Genomic DNA, 22549 nt, shown 5'->3' with positions numbered 1-22549 from the left:
TCGTCCTGCAGCTACAGCTGCTCTTGTGCCCTGTGATTTATTCCCCTCATCAGGCTGTGGTGCTGCACGGGTGCCAAGATGGCTCTGACATGTTGCTATTTGCTGGTAAATTTGCAGATTTCAGAATTCACTGCTCAAACTGAAACCGGGGCAGTTTATCCTCTGCACGTCTCCCGTGTGGGGATGGGAGGAAGCTTTCTGAAGAGTGTTCTGGTGGGGTTTTTCTCTATTTGTTTTGTTGGAGAACTTAAGGTGGAGGGTAAGATATAAAGGAATGGTATATTTTTTTGGGGGTGGGATGAGGGGATCTGACCCGGCTCAATATGTTGTGGTGGGAATTGTATTTCATTGAAGTCCTGGGTAGTACATAAAGGATCAAGGAACAGGGATGACATTTAAAGCTGTACAACAAAGGCAGGCTTAGAAAAAAACATGCTTGATTCTTGGGCATATGGTCCTTCTTGATGTACTTACTGGTTTTTAGAGAGCAGACATGGGATTTTGGAAGAGAAAGAGCTTGTGGCTTACAGTGTTCCCCTGTGACCTCTGCCTCCAGAGGTGCAGCTCCTGGGCTGCCTTTCAGACTGTTCTTTATCTGTGAGGCCTCGGAGGAGCCCCTGCCCTCCTCGCTGCCGCAGAGGAGCGTGCACAGGTGACTCTGCTAAGATCCCTCGAGTGAGTTATCACCATCCTTTCTGGTACCTGAGCAAAAGCTTGCCTAGCCGAGGGGAGACCCTAGGGTCCCCTTCAGAGACATGGCCACAGACCCACCCAATGATGTCTCGTACTTCTTGTGAATGGTTATGGCAGCATGAGAATGCTGCCCGAGAGCCCAAATGCGTTGCTGGTCTTTGCTTGTCCTGAAACCTCCTGGTGAGGCTGTCGCAGTGGCATGTACAGGCCTGTCCGCTCATCCTATGGGCAGGTGGTGTGGAAATGATCCTCCTCTGTTTCTTCCTGTCTGCTGCTGCTGCTGCCAGTAGCTCTGTAGCGTTGTCATCAATTGCTGTGCCCTTCCCGCTGGGGGATCCTTGCGCAATAATGAGGATTAGGATGTGCAAACTTGTTAACTGTGTTTCTTAATAAACCTATGTCCTTTGTTCACTCTGTTGATGTGACAATGTGTCTTGGCAGTTGGCCATGTCTGTGTCTAAATGATTGTGCTTTTCAGTGTTGATCAAGGACCAATTCCATAGTCTTAATGTCTCATAGTCCTCAGTCATGCTGGGTTGCAGTGGCACCAGAGCTCTCAAAATGAACAGCTTTGCAGTCTGTTTCTGAAGAAAAAAGAAGAGATCTCAGAGATATTTATTGTGTTTCAGGAAGCAGTAGCAGTAACATTCCCCCGTAAGCTGTCACACCATTGGTCTCTTGGCTCTGTGCTGGCAGGCAGGGGCCTGTTGAAGGTGCTTCTTTGTGGACAAGACTTTTTGCTGAGGTCCTGAAGCCTTGTGACTGCTCAGGACCTCAGGATGCTTCAGCACTGTACGTGTCCAGGGGGACTGCAAAGAAGCTGCACCTGCTGAACAATCATCAGTGCTTCCCAGAGTGCTGTTTGATTGAAACCTGGGCTGATTTCTTAAAGACAATAATTAGAAGTCTGTTGAGCTAGCAGAAGGAAGGTATCCTTCAGCAGAGGTGGAAAACATGCATTATTCATTGTGTCTGGGACTTCAGCTGCTGTACTGAAGTGCCGATCTCAAAAAGGGGATCATAGGCCCTGTAAATGAGGCACTGCCCTAGCAAGTAATTTTCTGCATTGCACACTACTCTGTAAAAGATGGTCTCACTGAAGGAACAAAGCGTATGATTAAGGATCATTAAAACTCTTCTGGGATTATATTGTAGTGCCAGGTCTTTGTTTTGATGCTTCTGGTTCCTTTCTGGTCTCTTTAAGTGCAAAAGAGGGAGGGGGCCTCACTCTGGAAAAGGACTCTGGGTGCTTCCAAGGCAATAATAACTAATTATTGTCAGGGATCAGCAAAACCCTTTCACTTGTCATGTGAAAATAAGATGAGTTAAACTGATCACCCTAGAAGTGTTAAGCCAGCAATCTCAATATGGCAGGCTGAAACAGCAGTTACTATGAAATATGTGACACTCAAACGTAACTTCTGGGAGCTACTACTCCCAAATTTTTGTTTTTGCTTTTCATTTGTTTTTTTTTTTTTTTTAAAGGAAAAGAGACAACACCAGACAGCTCCCAGACCTATAAAGAGTTTATACTGATAGATTTTGGTGTGGGTTTTATTTTTTATTCCTTCTGGGTAGTATGTGTTTTGTTTTTAAGCTTCACCCCTCTTTTTGTTTGGATATTATTTAGTGAATTTATAAGCATGAGATATTTTTCAGATTTTACGATTTCCATTGATTGTAAGCCATCTGCAATTGTTTTGAGTGGTCACAGGTTGTGTTTGGCTGGTTACTCATTTTGATTCTCTACCTTCTGGAGGGCTGAAATGAAATACCTGTGTGCTTTTCAGCTGGGCCTTGCAAGGACTAGCACCAGCCTTTGGTGTCTCTGCTGGTGTGTGTGACTTCCTTGAGGATTTCTGGAGATTTGCAAAAGTGTGAGAGATTGTCCATATCATGTCTGTGGACTTCACAGAGATTATGATGAAATCCACGAAGCCGAATGTAAAACTGAGAAAGGTTGGAAGAGTTGCTGCAAAGCAAATTAAAACCCGGCATACAATATGAGATGTGGGTGTTAAAAATGGTCCTGACTGGGGCCGTGGATTCCCCCAGACCTGCATCTGTGGTCTCTGCTCTCCTGGGCTTTTTGGCTGTTGCATAACAAAACGGCACTCAGCAATTTGATGACATCAGTGATAAGCTGTGAGGTGTGCTGGACATTGGTGCTGTTCCATAGGATTTAGAGAAAATGTGCTCTCTGGGGGATGGAGTTAGGGAGTAAATGGCTCTTAATGGCATTAATGTAAAGGCAAATTTAGAGCATACTCATAACAAATAAATGACACAAAATAGGGTAATGAGAAGAGTTTGGACAACTGAGAATGTTGCAGGTTTTTTGGTGGTGGTTTTTGTTTTTGTGGTTACGTCCTGAGTATCTTCAGTACTTGGATCATGATAGTTTAAGTGCATACCGTTCTCTAGTTCAGGGGTGTGTGTGCTTTCTTCTTGACACATTCAGTGCCTCTTTCTGGGAATGTGCTTCTATATCAGTAAGAAATGGACTCCAAGCTGGATCCAGGTATGTGATTCCAGGGATGGGAGAATGCTGTGACTCCTTTGTCAACTACCAACCATCTGCTTTTTTGCATAACAGCCTCACTTAGAGTTCAGTTTCTGGAATTTTGGGTTTTTGAAATCTGAACGCTTGAGAGAGTTACTCTGGTGGCATTTGGGGGTTTAAATAAAGTAAGATAAACCATGCTTTCTGTAGTGTAAGAGCAGTTGCCCTCAGTGAAGCGTAGGATCCTGCTCTGGTTCTTGGGGTGCTGCAGTATGATCAGTCACAGGAGTCCTGGAGCTCGTGTGGGTGGGAGCAGCACCTGGTGGTGATGGTGGGGGGGGTCTTTTGGCTCTTCTCTCTCTGAAGATAGCACAAACAATATACTTGCAAGCTATATAGTAAAACCAAAAATACTGAATGTAGGGGGGAAGAGCTGATGTTGCAGTTGAAAAAGCAACTTCTGCGTTTTATGGGTTTCTTTTATCTCCTCAAGCTTAATGTTGGCTTAATGCAGCTTGCTGCATATAATTTAGAAACACAGTTTATATCCTCTTTCATAATTATGCTTCTCATTGTTTGGTAATGCTCTTTATACCTTACTTAATCTTTTTGTTTTGTCAGATGGCTGTAACATTAAGTCCATCAAAACAAGACATGAGACCAAACCTTTTTTTCTTTTGGTTGCACTTTGAAATACTGATTTATTAACATATGGTAGTATAGCGGAGGAAAAAATAAGAACTGGTTTTGTGGGCAACAGTAAAAAAATTAGTTTTGATCTTTGATTTAAAAAAAAAAAAAACTGTCTCACAACGTCAGTGGTGTAATACTCAGTTGTAGGACACTGTTCCTAAAGCTGTTAAATATATTCACGTTCTACTGTATTTGTTTTGTTAAGGGCCAACTGTATTAATTTAGTAAGGGTTTGCTGTGAGCACTTGAGCTGTTTGCATGTAGCAGTTGCACACGCTGCCCCTTGCAAAAATAGGTTTTACTGGCTGTCCTGAAATTGAATTAATAAGTCATTGTTTAAAGACCTGTGTACATTGTCTGATGGCTTGTGCTGTCTCATGGGAGTTGACAGAAATGCGGGTGAGGTTATGCTCAGGGTGAGCTGGGGGCCACTGTGGCACCAGGCTGCTGTCAGTAAACATTGGACAAGCATGGAAGTTATTTAGTTGAAACTTTGCACATGTATGGGACTTACTGCACAGCACCCCCAGAGTAAAACGTGGGGGACCTTTTTTTTTTCCAAGTAGTTACCAAAATTTTTTATTCAAATAGTTAACATCATCTCTTTGCAAGTAATGGTTCTATGAAGACAATGGTGGAAAAAAGAATGTTTCTAAAATGAAATCCCACTGAAACTGGCTAAAAAAGTGAAGTAAACCTCTGTTCACCCAAAAACCTGTATTCCATCAGATTTTTTTCTGTAGGCTCTCAACAATAGAGTTTTGCTACTCACAGCTAGGTGCTAGTGTTTTCTTAAATAACTAAAACCCAAAATACAGCAGCAAAAAAATCTCAAACCCGTACTGCTGTTGCTGACTTTTAGGCTTACATGACAGATGAAGGCTTGGGGAAGCTAACCAGGGCTAAGGGCACAGCAAGACCAAGTGCTCAGGAATTGGGGTCACTCACAAAACCTCAGTGCAGGGTGTGGGCGATGGGGTAGCTGGTGCCTGGTGAGCCTCCCCGCCGGTGTCCTTTGGGTGCCGGGGCTGCTCCTGCTGGCTGGCTCCCGCTGCAGAGCCACCAGTGTATTTATTTAATCTTGGATGAACACATTTCACGGGGAGTGGATGTTTGTTTTACTGCTGTCATGTGCCCTGGATGTCGAAGTGTGAAAGTGCTGCCAGGTATAATGTTTTAATTCCTTAAATATTTCCCTTCTAGTATCAACTGAAGGGTCCTTCAAGCCTTAAAGGCTTTGTGGTAAAGCACAACAGCAAGCAGATGTGCATATCATAACTACGACTGTTGAGAATTAAACCAAATTAATTGCAAACTATTGAAAAACAGAGCTCGTCCAGGGAACGGCTGTTAAACATGTGAACGGAGCTCTAACTTTTTGCGGGAGATTCTTGCAGAGTGCTGTGCTAAGCCATTCCCTGGTTATTAAAGACCTGATTGCACATGGGGATAGATTAGAGCAGAGCTGGAAGGAAGGTAGGGTTGGCTGATTTGGGGCGGATTAGAGTGCTTTTTGAACGTAAGGCCGCGTATGGTTAGCGGTCAGAGTTCCAGCTTAGTGTTCCCAGGCAGCAGCTTGATTTATTCAGCAGCGAGGAGCAGTGTTGTCAGGTAGAATAAATAGCATCTGCCTAATGTGCAAGATTTCAAGTAACATCTGGATTTACCGGGGGCTCGGATGGCTTTCCTCCTGGCTTCAGAGGTCTACCATGTGCTGGGGAGTGTGGCCACTTCAGAGAAAGTCCAGCTGGCACAGATGGGTTTGTATCTGGTTTACCGTTTGATAGAGAAGCAGCTCCTCCTGAAAAGGAGCTGTGTGTACTGCTAAGGATGATTACCATCGCTTGACCTAAAAATTAAAAAATGCTCTTTGAGTTCAGGTCTGGTTTGCTTTAAATCTTTGTCTTGGGAGGAAGAAATAGGCTGGTATTTCAGTATTATTAAAACCAATTAAACTATAGCATGTCTGTGAGGATGATTTTAGGCTGTCAAGAATAAGTTTGCATAACTCTGGAAACAGAATTGACTGTAGTTGGTAGATTTTTCTTTTTTCATCTGGAAGTAAAGCTTTAAATATACAATGCCTAAGCACTGTATGTTATTTGAATTTCCGGATTGATTTAACTTTCTTTATTCTTGTAACACACAAACTACCTTGTATTCTAGTTTAACGTAGTTCATTTTCAGACTTTGGACAAAAAATACACAGCTAGTCCTAGCGTTAGAAAAATACCATGTAATGTTTTGCTTCCTCAAATTTTAATAGACATTTGCATCGAGGAGCCGATTCGTTTACTCAGTATTCGTGGTTTATCTGGAGGATTAGATGTTTTCTGGAACCAGTTTTCCTATTCCTTAGTGAAAGCATTCTTGAACTGCTCTTCTGGAGATTTATTCTGAACTGCCTCTGTTCAATAACTTCACCTTATTCAGATGCTAATGTAGAGTGTCTCTTGTGAATGTCTGGCTAGAGACTGGAATTAGCATATTTGGAATAGATTTGAAAAAGACTTTTTTTCTTTGTGTGCTTATATTTTTAGAATTAGCTTCAAGGGGAGGATAGTGTGTTTTGTAAATGGTTTGCAGAATTGAAATCCAATGGGCCTATGAATGGTGTGGCATTTCTATTACCGTAGTCTGTTCTTTAGAGTGGATTCTTTTTGTTATTAACACCTACGCTGTAGGGATGATGCAATGAACTCTTAGACATTTACTATTCTTCTTTAAATGTTTGTGTTCTGATGGTATTTTCTTGGAACTGGAAAAGTGCAAGTGGAAAAGATCGTGCTTGCTTGGGCACTAGACTTACTGCAGATGGCATTTGAGAAATGGAGATTGTTGAGATATTTGCCAGGAACTGGATTTCTTCCACTTTTCTCTATTTGTGAAAAAAGTGTTTTAAAACCTATTCTGTATAACTTTGATTCTGAATTCTATCTGAAAATGTGTATGTTAAATGCATCTATAACAATTACAAATGTGATGTAGAAATGTTTGGGCAATTGGAATGGTGAAGAAACTGGATTGCCTTTTATGTTTGGTTTTGGTTGGGTTTTTTTCCCTGTGATTTTTTTTTTTTGGCTGTAATTATCAGTGTGGCCCATTTTCTGCTTTTCTTACATTAAAAAAAAAAAAGTAGTCCTCTTTCTTCTGCCTTTTGCTAGCTGTCCTCAACAACATCTTAGTGGAAACAGTTTGTTTTCTGTGACAACTGAGCTGATGATAATAGAAAGACTTATGTGAGAATTTTGGTAAGACTTCTATTAATAACTGATAGCCTTAGGTGCAAAGAAACAGATTTTCTGTGCTGAGTAGTTTGTTGCTAAACATCTTCTGATCTAAAACCCTGTTGCAATCAAATAGTGAAATAAAAACGTGCATGTGATTTGTATGCCAGTTTAGGGTAGTGGTTCAAATTTGCGTATCCACACGCAGTGGTACAGCCTTTTCCAATGGAGAGCCTTACTTCTGTGCTGGAGGACAATTCTTGTTTGTTAGGTATGAATGCAAGGCAAACTTCATCTAAACGCAGTGCCAAAGCGAAAGGCTCAGTCTGCCAAGAGAAGGTGTGCGTGTATGTATATTTAAGTTTTAGAGACTTATTTTTGCTTCAGTTAATCTTCCTTCTTTAAGGTTCTGAGTTTTCCACCCCTCATGGTGTAAAGGCTTGTCTTCCTGGTACCTTGTGCATCTTCGGATAGATACAAGTTAAAACTGCCACAGTCAACCTGTGGATACTGTATAACAGCTATTTCTAGCCTGATTTATGTCACTTTTCTGGCTCATCTTAAAGCACTTCCAAACCCACCTGTTCATTTGGTGTGTGTGTGATGATTCAGGGAGGGCCATATATTTGTGGACATAATAAAGGACAGATTTGTTGCACTCATGTGCATCTGTGGTGCTTTTGGAAGAGTTTGGCTCTGTTCAGCTCAATCTGAGTCCTCTCATTCTTCCGAGAAAGAAGAGAACTCAGCAAACCCACCGCTTCTGATGCAGTGATTTGATGTGGAGTTTGGTTTGCCAACAAAAAGGCCTTTTTGTGAGGGAGCCGGGGGAAGTTGGTCCAGCTAGGATCACCGTTCGTCCCCTGTTTGATGTTTAGGAGGCTGCTCTGACTGCGTCTGACCCAGAGGCACTTTGGAAGGAGCAGCAGGCTTGTTCTCATTCACTGCTGGCCTCGGGGTCTCATGGCTTGGCTGGAAGATGTGTTCTGGCCATGCTTCTGCTGCTGAGACGAACTGAGCAGGGCCACCACTGACTTGCTTTGGCGTGTGGGAGCACTGTGGTGCTTCAGCTGGCACTGAGTCCACTGCTGCTTGTGCAGGAGCTGAGAAAATAAATCCTAGCTCAGGCAGAGAGGAGTGGGAGGGTGTATTAGTCTTTGTTGTGATACCAAGAGGAGCACTGAAGAGACAAGTGGTGAAGAGAAGGGTGATAAGAAGAAATAAAGACAGACCCAGATAGTATTTGGGAGCCAGCCAGAGTGTAAACAAATCATCTGGGAGGTGAATTTGGAGTGATATCAAGTGAGGAGAGGCTGTGAATGGATAAAAAGAGAAGGTAATTTAAGAGCATGGATATATACTGAGATCAAGAGGAAATGTTATCTTGATCCTAGTGTTTGGAAAACTGTAGGAGGGAAGATGTGAGATGAAATGGAAGAGATGGGTGTATTTTAGTCAAAACAGAGAAACAAAGACTTATCCTCCCGGATGGTGATGGGTGGATAAAAGGAAGTCATCACAGTATGTGCTTGAAATTTGGTAGCAGGATGGAGAAGGTGTAAATGTGTGTGGCAGGGCGGAGGGATTGTGTATTTATAATTCTGTTAGCAGTTCTAACAGTGTTGAAAGCACAAGATAAAGCTAAAGGATCACCAAGCCCAAAGGAATGTGGAGTTTGAATGATAACCTCACCATTCAAAATTTGCAGAGTGCTGGGATTTAAAATTATAGTACTATGTATAATAACATAAAAATATTTAAATGAGATAAGCACAGAACAGCTATAAAATATTTTTCTTCAACATATGGTAAAGTTTTCTTTGCCTCCTTTGTTGTGAAGGTGTTTTGACAGATGATTTTTTTTTTTTTTTAATTTTTCTATGTGGAGAAGCTAGTAGTGAAGAAGAAATAATAGTATGTCTCTCACAGCAATAACTAGTTTCTGTCATTAAAGGTGCAAGTCAAAGATTTTATATGCTTGGCAGATGTTGGAAAGCCAGTAAGTAACTTTCAAAAAAATGGCCTGCTAATTCCATTATTAATTGATTCTGTTCTGCTTCACAGTTGAAAGATGCATGAGTGTTATGCAGTCTGGGACTCAGATGGTTAAGCTGAAGAGTGGAACCAAAGGGTTAGTTCGTCTCTTCTACCTGGATGAGCACAGGACCTGCATCCGATGGAGACCGTCCAGAAAAAGTGAAAAAGCAAAAAGTAAACTTGGTATTTCTTTTAATTTCTGGGGCAGTTCAGTATTAGAATGTGATTTAGTGGGATCAGTTAAATAAATGCTTTTTGATGCTTATTTTAAATGTGATGTGATACATGAAGGTTTTCAAGAGTGTGAGTAGAGTTTAACCACCTACTAAAAATTCAGGATTATGAAAGGAAGGGGAGTGTCGGTCAGTCAGATGTCAGCATATTCCATAAGTTTATATGAATTACGAGCAGACTGAAAAGGGACTTGATAACAAACTATGCTGAACTCTTTTCAATGTATACATCACAAATTTATATACAGAACCTAGAAGAGTTTTGACTGAGGTTTCTTAATCTTAACTGTGATAATTTTCCTTGGGCGTTATTACATTTTGAAGTTACTGTGTAGCAATATTTCTCAGTGAAACTGTTCCTGCTGCACTGTTTTAAATTGGAAATTCAAATTAGTGGTTTACTGAATAAAATAAGTAGACATTCAAAGAACTGTCACAGAGGCATAAGATTAAAACCAAGCGGTTGGGAAGGCTACAGATAGTGACAGCGGATGGTTTAGGGGCAGTGTGGGGTGGCTGAGAGCTGCGGTGCTGAACAGCGTAGCTGTTCGGTGCTGTGTCACCCTCATGCAGCAATGGGTACCCCTCTCCTCCTGCTGTAGAAAGCACGGCTGTGGTGGGAGCAGTCCCTTTGGAGCTACACAGCATTCCCCTGATTGCTGGAAGATGCTTGGTATCTGTCTCCTTGGTTCCCTTTTGGGTAGCTGTGTACCCCTCTGAGGTAGCGGGGAGCGTGCCGAACTTTGCTGTAAGCTGGCTGTAGCCGCGCTGCCCTGCCTTCCCGGCAGCTGTGCTGTGTGCTGCAAAACCAACACGCTGGCCAGAGCAAGGATAAACCTAGACACCAAAAAGCGCTTTTGGATGTGAAGTTGTAATATTAAAAAACATGGAATGACGCTTAGCTTGAATAATTCAGAATTGCTAAAAGCAGAAAGAGGTTGGGTGGATATCCAAGCGTGTCAACTTTGGTTTCCCTTTTCCCCACAGTTGTCATTGATTCCATTTACAAAGTCACCGAAGGCCGGCAGTCTGAAATCTTCCACCGCCATGCTGAGGGGAACTTTGACCCGAGCTGTTGCTTTACTATTTACCACGGCAGCCACCTGGAGTCACTGGATTTGATTACGTCCAACCCAGAGGAAGCTCGTACCTGGATCACAGGGCTGAAATATTTGATGGCTGGAATAAGTGATGAGGACTCACTTGCTAAGCGACAGAGAACACACGATCAGTATCCTTTTGTGAGCCTGAGCTCCAGCTTCTTATTCAGCATTTCTGGTTTGACTTCAGCAGAGGGTGTCCTTTCACCTCCCCTTGAGTCACCAAAACTCTTGCACTGGAAACTTGAGGAATGGGTTTGACATGGACACTTCTCTGTGCAGTAAAACATCAGCCTTAGGGACTGGACTAAACTGCATTGAAGTCAGGGATGAGGCTTGCATTTTGTTAGTGAAATTCTTATTGAAGGGTCAAACCAGTCATTCCTAGTTATCTCAATAAATACGAACCCCAGCATGATTTCAGAATTTCTGTCATCTTCTGTTTGCCCAACTCTGCTTTTATTCTGCTGATGCAAATCGCAAGGTCCTTCAGAAGACACTGTTTTCAAGATACTACTGGTTGAAAACTTGAATTTGTTAGCCTCTGCACAGGTGAAACCCTGACATTTTTGGGAGTCTTTCAGTAAACTGACCAGTTACTCCTGGCCCTCTCAGTGTCTCTTGGTTGGTGTATGTCAGATACCTGTGTGTACTTCTCAGCCTCCTCTGATTGTCAGGAGCACAGATTTTTAAAGCTCCTGAAAGCGTTTTTTGTAGCCTAATAACCAGAATTAACTTCTTGTAAAGATCATGTCCATTCAATATTTTCTTGCTGTGCTTTCTTTCACAACAGTGCTCACTAGTATGTTAAATACAAAGAACGCTCTTGCCCCTAAACCAAAACAAGCCCATCTTGATTTAAAATTGTAACCTGTCTTTTCTCTCACACGGAAATCTGCAGTGATCACTTTTAAATACTTCTGGAGGATATACATACTTTAGGTATTTTTAATTTATATTTTCAGTGTTCAATTCTGATACAAGATAGGCACAGATCCATTTGGGGATATATTGCATGCTCTGTTGCACACATACTCAGCTTGCTATATTTATCCACGACTTTTCTGAGCTGCACATATCTGCTGTATGTTCTCTACTGGTGAAACATCACTTCAGGTCTTGTTTGTGTTATCAAATGTGGCAGCTGGGAGGCTGCAGACAAAATGACTGTGTACCAGTTCCAGCTAAAGAACTTAGCAAAAGCTGCAAAGGGGTATATCTGCAGAGAGGGGGTAAAAGGTACTGGTTAGAAAGTGGAGAATTTCAACCAGAATGAAGGGAGATGTGGAAGAAGATACCACAGCAAGCCCAGCAATACTTGAAAACTCAGAGTACGTTCTCAGAGGAGAAGCTTGTAGCAGAAATGTGAGCACAGAGGGGCTGGTATTGTTAACCTAGCTGTAAATAATTGTCATAAACCAGCACTGTCTTTAAGCATTTGAATGAAACTCTAGCAAGGGCAGGGGAGAAAAAACTGGTTCAGTGTCACCTCAAACCTGTGTAAACCTGCAGAACATCCCAGAAAAGGTTATGTTAGACATGAGCCATGTGCTGTGTGAAGAATTGCCTCTTGTTTTTTGAATTTGACAGCTGCTAGCTTTATTTGATGTCATTTTGTCCCTGTGAGAGGAGAAAGTGCTCAGATATTTGCTCTATCTGTTTTCTCTGTGCAACTTAAGATTCTGTGGAGTTGTTGTTGCCCTGTGGAAGGTGTGGCATGAGCTGAGGGCAGAGATATTGGAGAGAAAGTAGTGGGCAAAGAAGCTGTCCAGAAATGGAAGAGTTACAGATATACGATGAAAGAACTGTGTGACAGTCTTGGAGGAGAGAGCATGGAAGAACAAGAGTGGTTAATTTTTAATGAGGTTCTTATGAAAACAACAGGCTGATGATAATGTACTTGAGCTGATTTCACAGTGTCTTCCTTATTCCTCCTCTTGCACTAGGTTAACATCATCCCTGATATCATTGAGCTTGATTCCTTTGAGTTGAGGCGTGAAATTAGTAGCCCTCAGATATAACAGTCTTAGTTGCACCAGGTAGGAGGTGCAAGAGCAAATTGTACCAGAAGGTGTACAGTAGTAGAAATGCTTTGATTCTGCATCAGCGTGGGGAGAACCATGTAGACAGCACCAGACCTTTGCCAGCAATGATTTTATTTCAGTGTATCCCAGTAACTCTAATGCAGGCTGCGAGGAGTCTTAATTGAGATGTTTTGCCCAGAGGCTGACTTGAAGAAGACACGTTTGTGAAGGCTGGATTGAATAACACTCAGTTATTCTCCTTGGAAGATGTTAAGGTCCTCTGCTAGGGAGGATTATCCTCCTGCCCAGAAGACCTGGGGCAGGGTCTTGTTCTCCTGAGTTCAAGTCTTGTCCCTTCACCTGCCTGGTGGCTCTGCATCCCTTTTCTGTGAGGAAATCACCATCTTGTACCTTTCCTTGACACGTTTGTAGCTGGGTCAAACAGACCTTTGAGGAGGCTGACAAGAATGGGGATGGCCTACTGAATATTGAAGAGATCCACCAGCTGATGCACAAACTAAACGTGAACCTGCCCCGCAGGAAGGTCCGGCAGATGTTTCAGGTTGGTGGCCTCTAACACACAGCGTTGTTGTGATAGGAGAGTGCCAGTTGTGGTCTATTTCTGGACAGATCCAGAATAGGATCTGCAAGCTGGGACTTAAAACTCTGTCCTTTCCAGCACCTCACAGACTTTTTCCAAGTCTTAACTTTCTGTAGACAGAGATGCATCAGAACATTGTTTTAATGATGTGAACTACATAGAAGACAGTTTATTAATACCGCTTTTTCATATGTGTTATTGTTTTCATCTCTCTGAACTGAATTGTTCTATGCTGGCATTGATGGACGATGAAGTTACCCTGTTTCTATTGAAATCTTCTTTCATTTCCTTTACGGAAAATTATTTAATAGAAACTAGCTTTATGAAAGTAATTCATTTCTTTTTAAACAACTTCCTCTTACTTAGCTAGAATCAATTTTTCACTTCTGTTGTCTGAAAACAGTTACCATTTTCCACCAGCCCTGGTGTTTACTGTAGGAAAGGAAAGATAAGCCAAGGACATAATAGAGACCAAAATAACATTTTCTTAACTCTTCAGAAACAGTACCAGCCAAAAGCTGGTTTGCTATAAAACATGGGAAAGTTGAAGAATCTTCTGTGGTCAAAAGTGCTTTGTTTGTCTGGCATAAAATCCGTATTAGAGATGCATCTATGGAGTATTGAGTTACTCCCCAACGATTTGAGAAGTGTGGAAACTGGTGGGGTTGTGTTGTGGAGACTAATTCAGGTTGTACTTGTTCCCACAAGTATGTAGTTAGATATAAAATGATTTAAAATCCCATTTGCCACCAGATATCTGGGTGTTATTTTCTTCTCAGCTTGCTTCCTGTGATCTGATTTTATTGCTCAGATGACAGTAGCACTAACAAGGTGTAATGAAATGCAGCTCCCTGAGATCCTCGGGTGTTGCTGGTGGTGTTGACTGCTGAAGGAGGGTCAGAGAGTTGTGGAGCCATGTACTGAGGAAAAAAAAAATGTAGTTCTGTCTGCACTTTGAAACTGTCTAGAAATGAAGTAGGGCGCTCTAGCAACCATCGGTCTTTGTATAATCAGAGGCAACTTTTGGTTAAAAATAAGCTGTTTTACTAATTTTTATGTTGCTGCAGTTGCTGCCAGCCTGTACCTGAGCTAATACCCTAGACCCCACAGGCATGGTTAAAGTTATTAAGGTTGAATACAAAGGAAAGTTGAAGTTTTGTATGCTGTCAGGCATTCAGGGCTCAATCCGAAAGGCCTTACCCCACTAGCAGGGCTTTGTGCCAGGAGTCCAGTGGACTTCCAGGACTTAATGCAGGATCAAGGGAGTAGCAGAGTAACTCTGAGACAAATCCTCGCCCCTATATAGCTGCTCTACGCTGTTCTTGCACCTGATCTGCTCGGGTGGTGCTGTCTGCGTGACCTGGCGTTGGTGTCAGACGGGGCACGAGCAGCCCCTGGCCTGGAGGAGCCCCTCTGGCTCCACGGGGGAGGCCAGGCTCAGGAAGCACTCCAAGGCCTGCATCTGGGAATAGAGTATGGGGCTGCTGCTCTGGTTTTGTCTGTGTACAAGGCATCACTGGTGGAAAGATGGGTTCCTGATCTAAGACATGCTTCAGAGTTAAGTGGAGTGTTTTCTGTGAAGGGAAGGTAAAAGTGGGTCCTTGGAAAGCAAAGCAGGCCAGAGATGTGTTCATTGCATCTCCTATTAGACTAGCTCCTCTCTACACAAGTGAGGTTGGGCACCAACTGGAAGAGCTTTCTTGAGAAGGAGGAAGTGATAGCAGGGTGGGGACGCCCTCCATCCGGGGAAGGTATTTGATGTACCACTGTAGAGACAAGCCAGCAGGTTCGAAGCCAAGTCTGTGTTAAAAGGACTCTGCACAGCCTGTGTTCTGACCTGAACAGAAAGAAGCACCATTTTTAACAGAATGACTTGGGAATGGCAAAGGGGCCTGTAACTACAGAGAAAAAACATTATATACAGCTATGAACAAAGGACATTATTCATGGGAACAATAACACATTTCTAAACATTTATTTCACTTTGTCTCCATTAGCTGCCTCCCCCATCTAACTTGGCAAGAGTTGTAGCTTCCCTGAAGTTCATTTTTCATGGAGACCTACATAATGTTTGACAGCAGTTCTCCAGAATATATTCTTTGCTTTGGATTTTCAAAACAATCCTCTTAGGCAGATGTTCACAGTGAAAAGCTTGTATTAACATGCGTTAAGTACTGTTTTCTTCTCTTCTTACCTCTGAGGATAAACAAAAACTGCCATCAAGACTGGGGCTATTGGGCATATATTTTGGTGTGGAGTCTTATTGCTGCTGCAGACTTGTCCCCTCTACAGAGTGCTGACAGGGGGCTGAGAGTGTTGCGGTTTGAATTAACATACATTTAAGACTGTGATATTGTTCTGGATGTTTTAGAATGTCAGATCCTGTTATTAGGGGAAGCCACGGGGTGAAATTGTTATGTACCTTGCGATGTTTAATCCGGGATAACTGCAGGGCATACAGGAGAGTAACAGATCAGAATAAAGCCCAGGTTGAGTCTCTTCACATGGGAGACAAATTCAAAACTAAAGACAGAATTGAGACTTTCATAGGGAACCTGGGCCTTTAATGTAGTAACTTTTCACCAAAAAATCCAATAGATGGTATTATCATTTTGCAGTTACTTTAGTCTACTAGGATTTGAGTCTGAACAGAATCTTGTAGACTAGAATTTATTGAATTTCTGTTTGTGTACATAAATCCTGTTCTGCTTTGTTCCCTGAATTCACCTGTTTAGCATGCTTACCTGAGCGTCTTTACCTCTTAGGAAGCAGACACAGATGAGAACCAAGGAACTCTAAATTTTGAAGAATTTTCAGTGTTTTACAAGATGATGTCCCTACGTCGAGATCTCTATTTACTGCTTTTAAGCTACAGTGACAAGAAGGATCACCTCACTGTTGAAGAACTTGCTCAGTTTCTAAAGGTGGAACAAAAGGTATGGGAATACTGTGCATCCATATATATTTACATGTAAGTACATTCAAGCAGAGGGAAAGAATTTTATGGAAAAGTTTAGCTTGGGGCAGGGGGTAAAGCACAGATGTAACAAAAATGAAATCTAAAGGTGAAGATCTTGGCAGATATAATCAGAATGATATGTGGTATGTTTTAAAGCTAGAAACATGTGACAAAATAAGAAGAGCAAACTTATTTCTGATTATCTGCGAATGGTTTGTCTGTGCATGGCTTAAAGCAGTAACACGTTAAGATGAATCTTTGTGTTCGCATATCCTTTCCTGTAAGCAGAGTTGAATCCTACAGTACTGTTACATATCCCAGGAGTTCCCCAGTATCAGTTGTAGCAGTAATAATGAGGACTGCTGCTTTCATTATTAACACAGCATTTTAAATATTGACAAAGAACCACCTCATAAATGTGGCCTAAATCTCTGTTAAATTTTAAGGGAAGATTACACTTTTGTGATACAATACAAAGACAGATATTGCACCAACCTGGCCGAGGGCAAGATGTCCAGGATTCTATCCTTTTTTTTCCCCCCTTCTGCTGCCTTTCCCAGTTTTTCTTCAGGAAGGTCTGTTTTCCAGGCATTCCTCACAGATGTGTGGGACTTGCACCAAGAAAATTTCATGTCTGGAGGTCGCACTTCTATCTGAAGCTCCTCAGAGAGAAGCAATTGAGAGAGATGAGGTTCACAGGAACAGACACACTGATGAGGAATTTAAAAGCAAAAAGAAGCATTAGTAACTCAAGAAGCAAAGTTGGGCCAAGATCAGAGATTTTTTTCCCCCAGTGTGCTTGTGAACAAACTTGTGGAACAAATAATATCTACCGTTCCTATATATGTTGCTCCAGTGGAGATTTTCATGCCTGTCTTGAAAGAGACTGGATTACTACAAAAACTGTCTGTGGAACCCATGGAGGGAACCTATACACCGGACACTGAGGAGCACAGAAGGAACCTTGTGATCTCTAGGACTCTTTGTTTGCTTCTGGCAATTGGTCCTGGGTTGTTTGCTCACCCCGTGGGTCCTTGCAGAGTGTTGGTCTGAAACAACCACGTGAAAATTAATACTAACATCCCAACCTACTTCAGCTGCCTGGGTGTGGATGCTGTTTCGCCTGCAATCACTGGATAATCTCCTGTGCCATTCTGGGGTCCTGCCTGTGATGACTGCTTTCTGAGTTATCCCTAGTGTAAAATGTCAACAATCTGTGCTATTTTGTTGCTGAATTTCTCCCTGTTGGCCCCCATGGCAATTCCCTGGCACGTGTGACTCCCCAGTTCTTCCTTCCCCCTCCTTGAAACATGGAGCACTGTCACGTCGCTGATCTCGCTGTGATAGCCTCAACACACAGACTTCTGCAAACAATCTGGTTTTGGCAATTCTGCTAATTACAACTTTAAAGCACAAAATGTTTTTATTTTTTTCCCTTTTGCTATTGCCCAAATTTTTTTGAGCTCACTGCTTTTTCCTTTGTTTCCTTTTTAATCACTGCCTTCCTCTTGGGTGCCCTTCAGTGGAGCACCCTTGACAGCAGCAGCAGCAAGGTTGACACTGATGAGAAAGCAAAGAAATGCTCCGGGGAGGACGTGTTCATGGAGATGCTGAAGTGCCCAGGAAGAGCTGAAGAGCAGTGGTATGAGAGGGTGCTCGGGGACCTGGAGCAGGAAAAAAACATGTGAAAGAGGCAGAAAAGCTGTCTTTGTGGGTGCACAAGGACATTATGAAACTACTGATGCAGCAGGAAAAAAAGTTGACTGTCAAGGCTGGCATACTGCATCCTCTTCTCTGTCTGCACCCTACTGAAAATGCTGAATGTGAACAGGGCTATTGGCTATAAATGCCCTGCTCAACATTATTCCCAAAACAAACAATAAGAAGAGTGAAAGCATGATCTGGAGATAAACCTCTCGGCAGTGTAGTTTAAAAGCACCTTGCACTTTCTTTGCCTCTTCCCTCTGGTCTTCCCACTTCCCAGTGTTAACAGATTTACCCTTTAATGTTTTCAGAACACAGACGTGATAACAATGGCCTCGGGTAAGGCAAGATTATCTTCAAAAGCTGATAATGGTTCAAATCATAATGGAGTTCTGAAGTGCCTTCAACTAAACAGCATTTTGTTTTTTGCTCTTGTCTGGCTGCTTGGAAATCTGTGGGCAGTCTGTCCAACTCCATCTGCTACTCTTTTGGCAAGACTTTCACATATTCTGCAGCCTGAGGATAGAACAAAAGGGGTTTGATTTTTTTTTTTTTTTTTTTTGTTAACTTGCTAAGCTGACTTCTTTTTTTAGGAGCTCCCTGTTGCCTTCAGCCCAGAGCTTCAGAAACAGATTATTTCCACTTAGGTGCAGTTAAACTCAGCTTGTTGCTATTGAAATTGCAATTATATGGCTTCAGATGTCAGAAGAGCAGAAAGTAGGCTGCTTTCCTGGAATGACTCCTGGTCCTGCAGTTCTCTTAGACCAAGTGGTGGTGAGGGAGGACATCCCCGGATGTCCACCCACATCTGCATGCCTGAGTGTTGTCCCTTTGGGAGTGTCCTTTCTTAATAAACCATAACCATTGTCTGAGTTGGTTCTCCCCAGAAACTGATCTCCTGCTCTGTGACAGACTGTTTCCATGGCAGGATCTCCTGGCTCTTTGGGCTGAGAGCTTGTATCATACTTGCCTTGGAATAGTGGGGCTTGGGTGAAATAGGGTCTACAAACTCTTAAAGAGCAGCTTTGCTGTTGCTAGCCATCCTGGACCTGCATTTTCGAGTGAATTGGCCTCATTCTGCCCTGGTCGTGGAGCCCCACAGCGACGCTGCCCTGTGTCTGGGGGAGGTCAGCCAGCCTGGGGCTGTTGTCCGATTGCTGTCTGTCCTTCCCTCCTCCTCTCCGGTGGATCTGTATCACATCAAGTGCTTTTATTTCAGTCATAGCAGAGACCTTTTTGACTCTTGTGCTGATGGTTTTACGCAGTTACAAGGCTGCTTTGCTCTTACAAACCTGGGATGTTGAGTTTTGCTTTTCTGAGGGTGAGGTTTCCCGTGTGCCTGCTTGCCACCTGCTGCCTTACCATGGATCAGTTACTTTGCAATACAGTTTTCATCCGTCCTGAGAAGAAGGACAGCCCGCTGCGATCTCGCCTGCAGCAGCCTTCTCTGCACGCTCTGGGGAAGTGCTGCATATTGTATGATGCTCCCTGTCGTGCTCCCGAGTGACAGGAACCAGATGGAAATGTTAATGCCACGCCACCGTATTGGTACCAAACTGGTATCTTCTGTGGTTAAAAAGACTGCTGCCATGTGCAGCCTTAAATGAAACTGGTGGCAAAAATTGCTGCCCCCCCTCATTTTAATTGAACTGAAGAGGAAGTAATTTTATAACAATTACACCCTCAGAACATGCACATATAATTATGTAAAGCTTTTCCCTAATTATTCAGTGTGGGCCAGTGCATTTTGAGTTAAGCCCACCTGAGAGAATGAGTTTACTCTTATTACTTGTCTACACTAATTACACAGTATCAGAGGAACAACTAGGGATGTGGTGAATAGTGAAAACGTGACAAAAAGTGTTAAGAAGAGAGGATTAAGTTCACTTTTAGAAAATGAATGTTTTGAAGCAATTATACCTGCTCTTTTGGAAGAAGTTTTAAAGGGATATAATGAGACAGTATATGCCAGAGCATGTCGGTACGTGTTAGGCTGTGATCTGAAACAGTACTGAAGGACATCAGGAACCAGTATCATAAAAGGAGTAGGAAATTATAAGAATATCAGTGTTGGTACGTGGACTTTGAAAAGAGAAGAGACTGTGGAGCTTGTTGATATCTGGGAAGGAAGACAATACCAGACCACCGTGCCTGATTAGCCCTTGCTGCTTCCCACAAAAACCGCTATTGTGGCAACGCAGGCTCTCCACTGCAAAGCAAGCTGATGCCTTCCTCCCTCTCTCATGCCTACCCAAAAGGATCATCAGTCTAACTGATTAATGTGGTGACTCGATAGGTCATGACACCTTGTATCAGCATCTTGCTCTGAAATTGGAAGACTGTCTTTGCTTTGATTACTTACATTTTGATTTTTCTTATAGAATGTTTAACTGTGATCAACTAAAGCCTAAACCATTAGATCACTTGACAGGCTGGTGGGTTGGCATCCTGTCTAGGAACACCTGTCATTAATATTGCACTTCTTTTCTAACTTCTTTTTTTTTCCTAACTTCTCTTCTACTTTACATTCCTTTCTCTTATTTCCTTTCCCATGAGAATGGGAAATGAGAACAATTGGCATTCTTAGCTTGTGGGCCTTTGAGAGAAGAGGGCTCTCCCATTACCTGGCATTGCAGTGCTCTGCAGCTTCAGGTGGCATTAGAGTTGTGGCAGTAGGTCTGTCTGACCTGCTTCCAATGAGATTGATGAAATCAAAAGGGATTTCCCTCTTTCTCATACTTCTATACTGAAGATTAGGGGTAATGTTGTTTTTTTTGTAGGATCTTATTTTAGGAAAATTCATTTACTTAAAAACCAAGGTCTTATTGGTTATTCAAAGGCTGATACTCTTAAAGAACATACCTGCATCAAAATTAAAGCTTTTAACCAGGAATATAGAAGGTAGCCATGTATCCAAGAGATTTTTGGAAGCTCCACTATTGACCACCTTTGATAACCCATGCATCTAAATATTCAGTCATCAATAATGATCGTTACTATTTGATAATAATTTTTAGTGGAATACTTGAAACCTAAGTCGTCATCTCTCAAGCTACAGTTCAAAAGCACAAATCAGCGAACTTTTCCCTAGGAGGTGTGGCTTTGGACTAGATAAGATGTTTTCCTTCCTAGAGCACACAAGTACCCTGCCACTCAGCCATCAAGGAGCCATGTGGGATAATGAAAAAGTAAATTCTAGCCAGCTTGTGCTGAAGAAAGGCCTGCTCTGAATAGTGTTTGCAATCAAACAGCATCATCTACTTGAGCTAGGATAATCAGTTATTTTTACTACTGAATTGTTCTCTTTCCTATTATCCTTTGTAATTCCTCCAGGCGTCTCATGATTGTTGGCTTAGCTAGGAGATATAAATAAAATGTTTGGAGAAGCAGTGAGCTGAGCCACACTTTTTCTGTGCAAGAGGAAAAACAGAGGGAAGGTTGAAGGGGAGGAAGGCTGGAAAATATCTCCCAAGTTTTTCAGCTCGAGTCACCGTATGAGTTGAACTGCTCACTTGCCTTCTGTTACTGTAACTTCTAATGCTGCCATGACTAGTTTTTCCCCTTCTCTGGTAATTTTTCATACTTAGGCTGTAGCCTTTTAGGTGTTATGAGATATGGTCAGTCATGGGACCCGCATTTCTTAGGAGGAGCCTGGCACTTTTGGCAGGATCAGGCCCTTAGAGAAGACCAAATCAAGAGAGGCAACCTACTTCTAGATTTCCATATAGCTGAATCCTGATGTAGGGAATACTGAGCTGCAGGAAATAACGGAAAGCTCAAATTCATTGAAGGGTACAGAGAGAGCAGAGTAAATGGAATTGGTTTTGCCGTCTGAAAGAGAAGTCCATTAACAAGAGAACAGTTCACAGAGGAACCATTTCTGGATTTAAACGATAAATATTGTGTAATCTGCATGATGAGCCCTCACTCCTGCCTTTGCCTGAAGCAGGCATGCTAACAGAGATGACACGCTATCAAAGAGAGGGGACTGCGTGTTCCTTTTGCTTCCAGACTGCTCCACATGTCAGGGCATTTGAGCTGACTTTGGCAAAGGATGCGGAGTATGAACAGTAAACAGAATAAGGGTACAAATAAGCTGCAGAGGTTTTAGTGTCATCGTTGTCCTGTGATGATATTAGTGGAGGAAATTAAATGCACCTAATGGTAGTTCTCACTTTGCTTCTCTACAGCTTAAGGGGGGCGGGGGTGAGAAAAGTGATGAGTGATGGAAGATGCTTCTGTTTAATTTTAAAAGAAATGTAAGTGTATGGTGATACTCTGGCCCCACTAGTCAGATAGGACTTCACTTGTGGGCTAGTTGAAGCTAATGACAAAACTTATTTGTTTCAGAAGAACTGTTGTTTTTCATTTAAGAATGTAATTATTTATCTCATAGCCTGTATATTATAGTGAACTCTCTTGGAAGTAATGAAATCACAGGAGTGGAAAATGCATGAAAATGAAATCAAATCCTGCCAAATGTTTTTGCATGTTTAAGTAGATTATATTAAAGAATATAACTTCGTAGTTCTCATTTCAGCAGTATTGCCCAGTACAACTATTATTAAGTGTGCTTAACAGCTGATTTTCATCTTTAAACTAAAATGACACAGCTTTTAAGTGATCGCTACCTCTCACTCCTATTTTTCTCCTGAAAGGTAAGAGCTGTGAGGCTTGTGCAGCACTGACAAAAATCAAACCAAACCTTTTACAGTGGTGTTACTGACTGTCCTAGTCGCATTTGACTGAACTTAGGGCTGGATCATAAGGTTTTT

General features: G+C 42.3%; 1 protein-coding gene across 4 annotated transcripts in view; it reads left to right on the top strand.

Moving 5' to 3' along the window:
- Positions 1 to 22549, top strand: part of PLCH1 (phospholipase C eta 1) — a 58351-nt gene that overhangs the window by 4199 nt on the left and 31603 nt on the right. For 3 of the 4 annotated variants that reach the window (XM_074878378.1, XM_074878376.1, XM_074878379.1), the window contains exons 1-5: positions 5519 to 5649; positions 9181 to 9327; positions 10374 to 10617; positions 12943 to 13072; positions 15877 to 16047. In XM_074878378.1, the coding sequence (XP_074734479.1) occupies positions 5568 to 5649; positions 9181 to 9327; positions 10374 to 10617; positions 12943 to 13072; positions 15877 to 16047 (774 nt within the window). In that variant the 5' untranslated portion in view covers positions 5519 to 5567. Of the gene's footprint in view, positions 1 to 5518; positions 5650 to 9180; positions 9328 to 10373; positions 10618 to 12942; positions 13073 to 15876; positions 16048 to 22549 lie in introns of those variants that run through there. The other variant, XM_074878377.1, reaches the window with a different exon arrangement.

This window comes from Strix uralensis, chromosome 9 (assembly GCF_047716275.1).
Source record: "Strix uralensis isolate ZFMK-TIS-50842 chromosome 9, bStrUra1, whole genome shotgun sequence".
NCBI lineage: Eukaryota > Metazoa > Chordata > Aves > Strigiformes > Strigidae > Strix > Strix uralensis.
The sequence above is the reverse complement of the archived record's forward strand: the minus strand, read 5'-3'. Positions and strand labels throughout refer to the sequence as shown.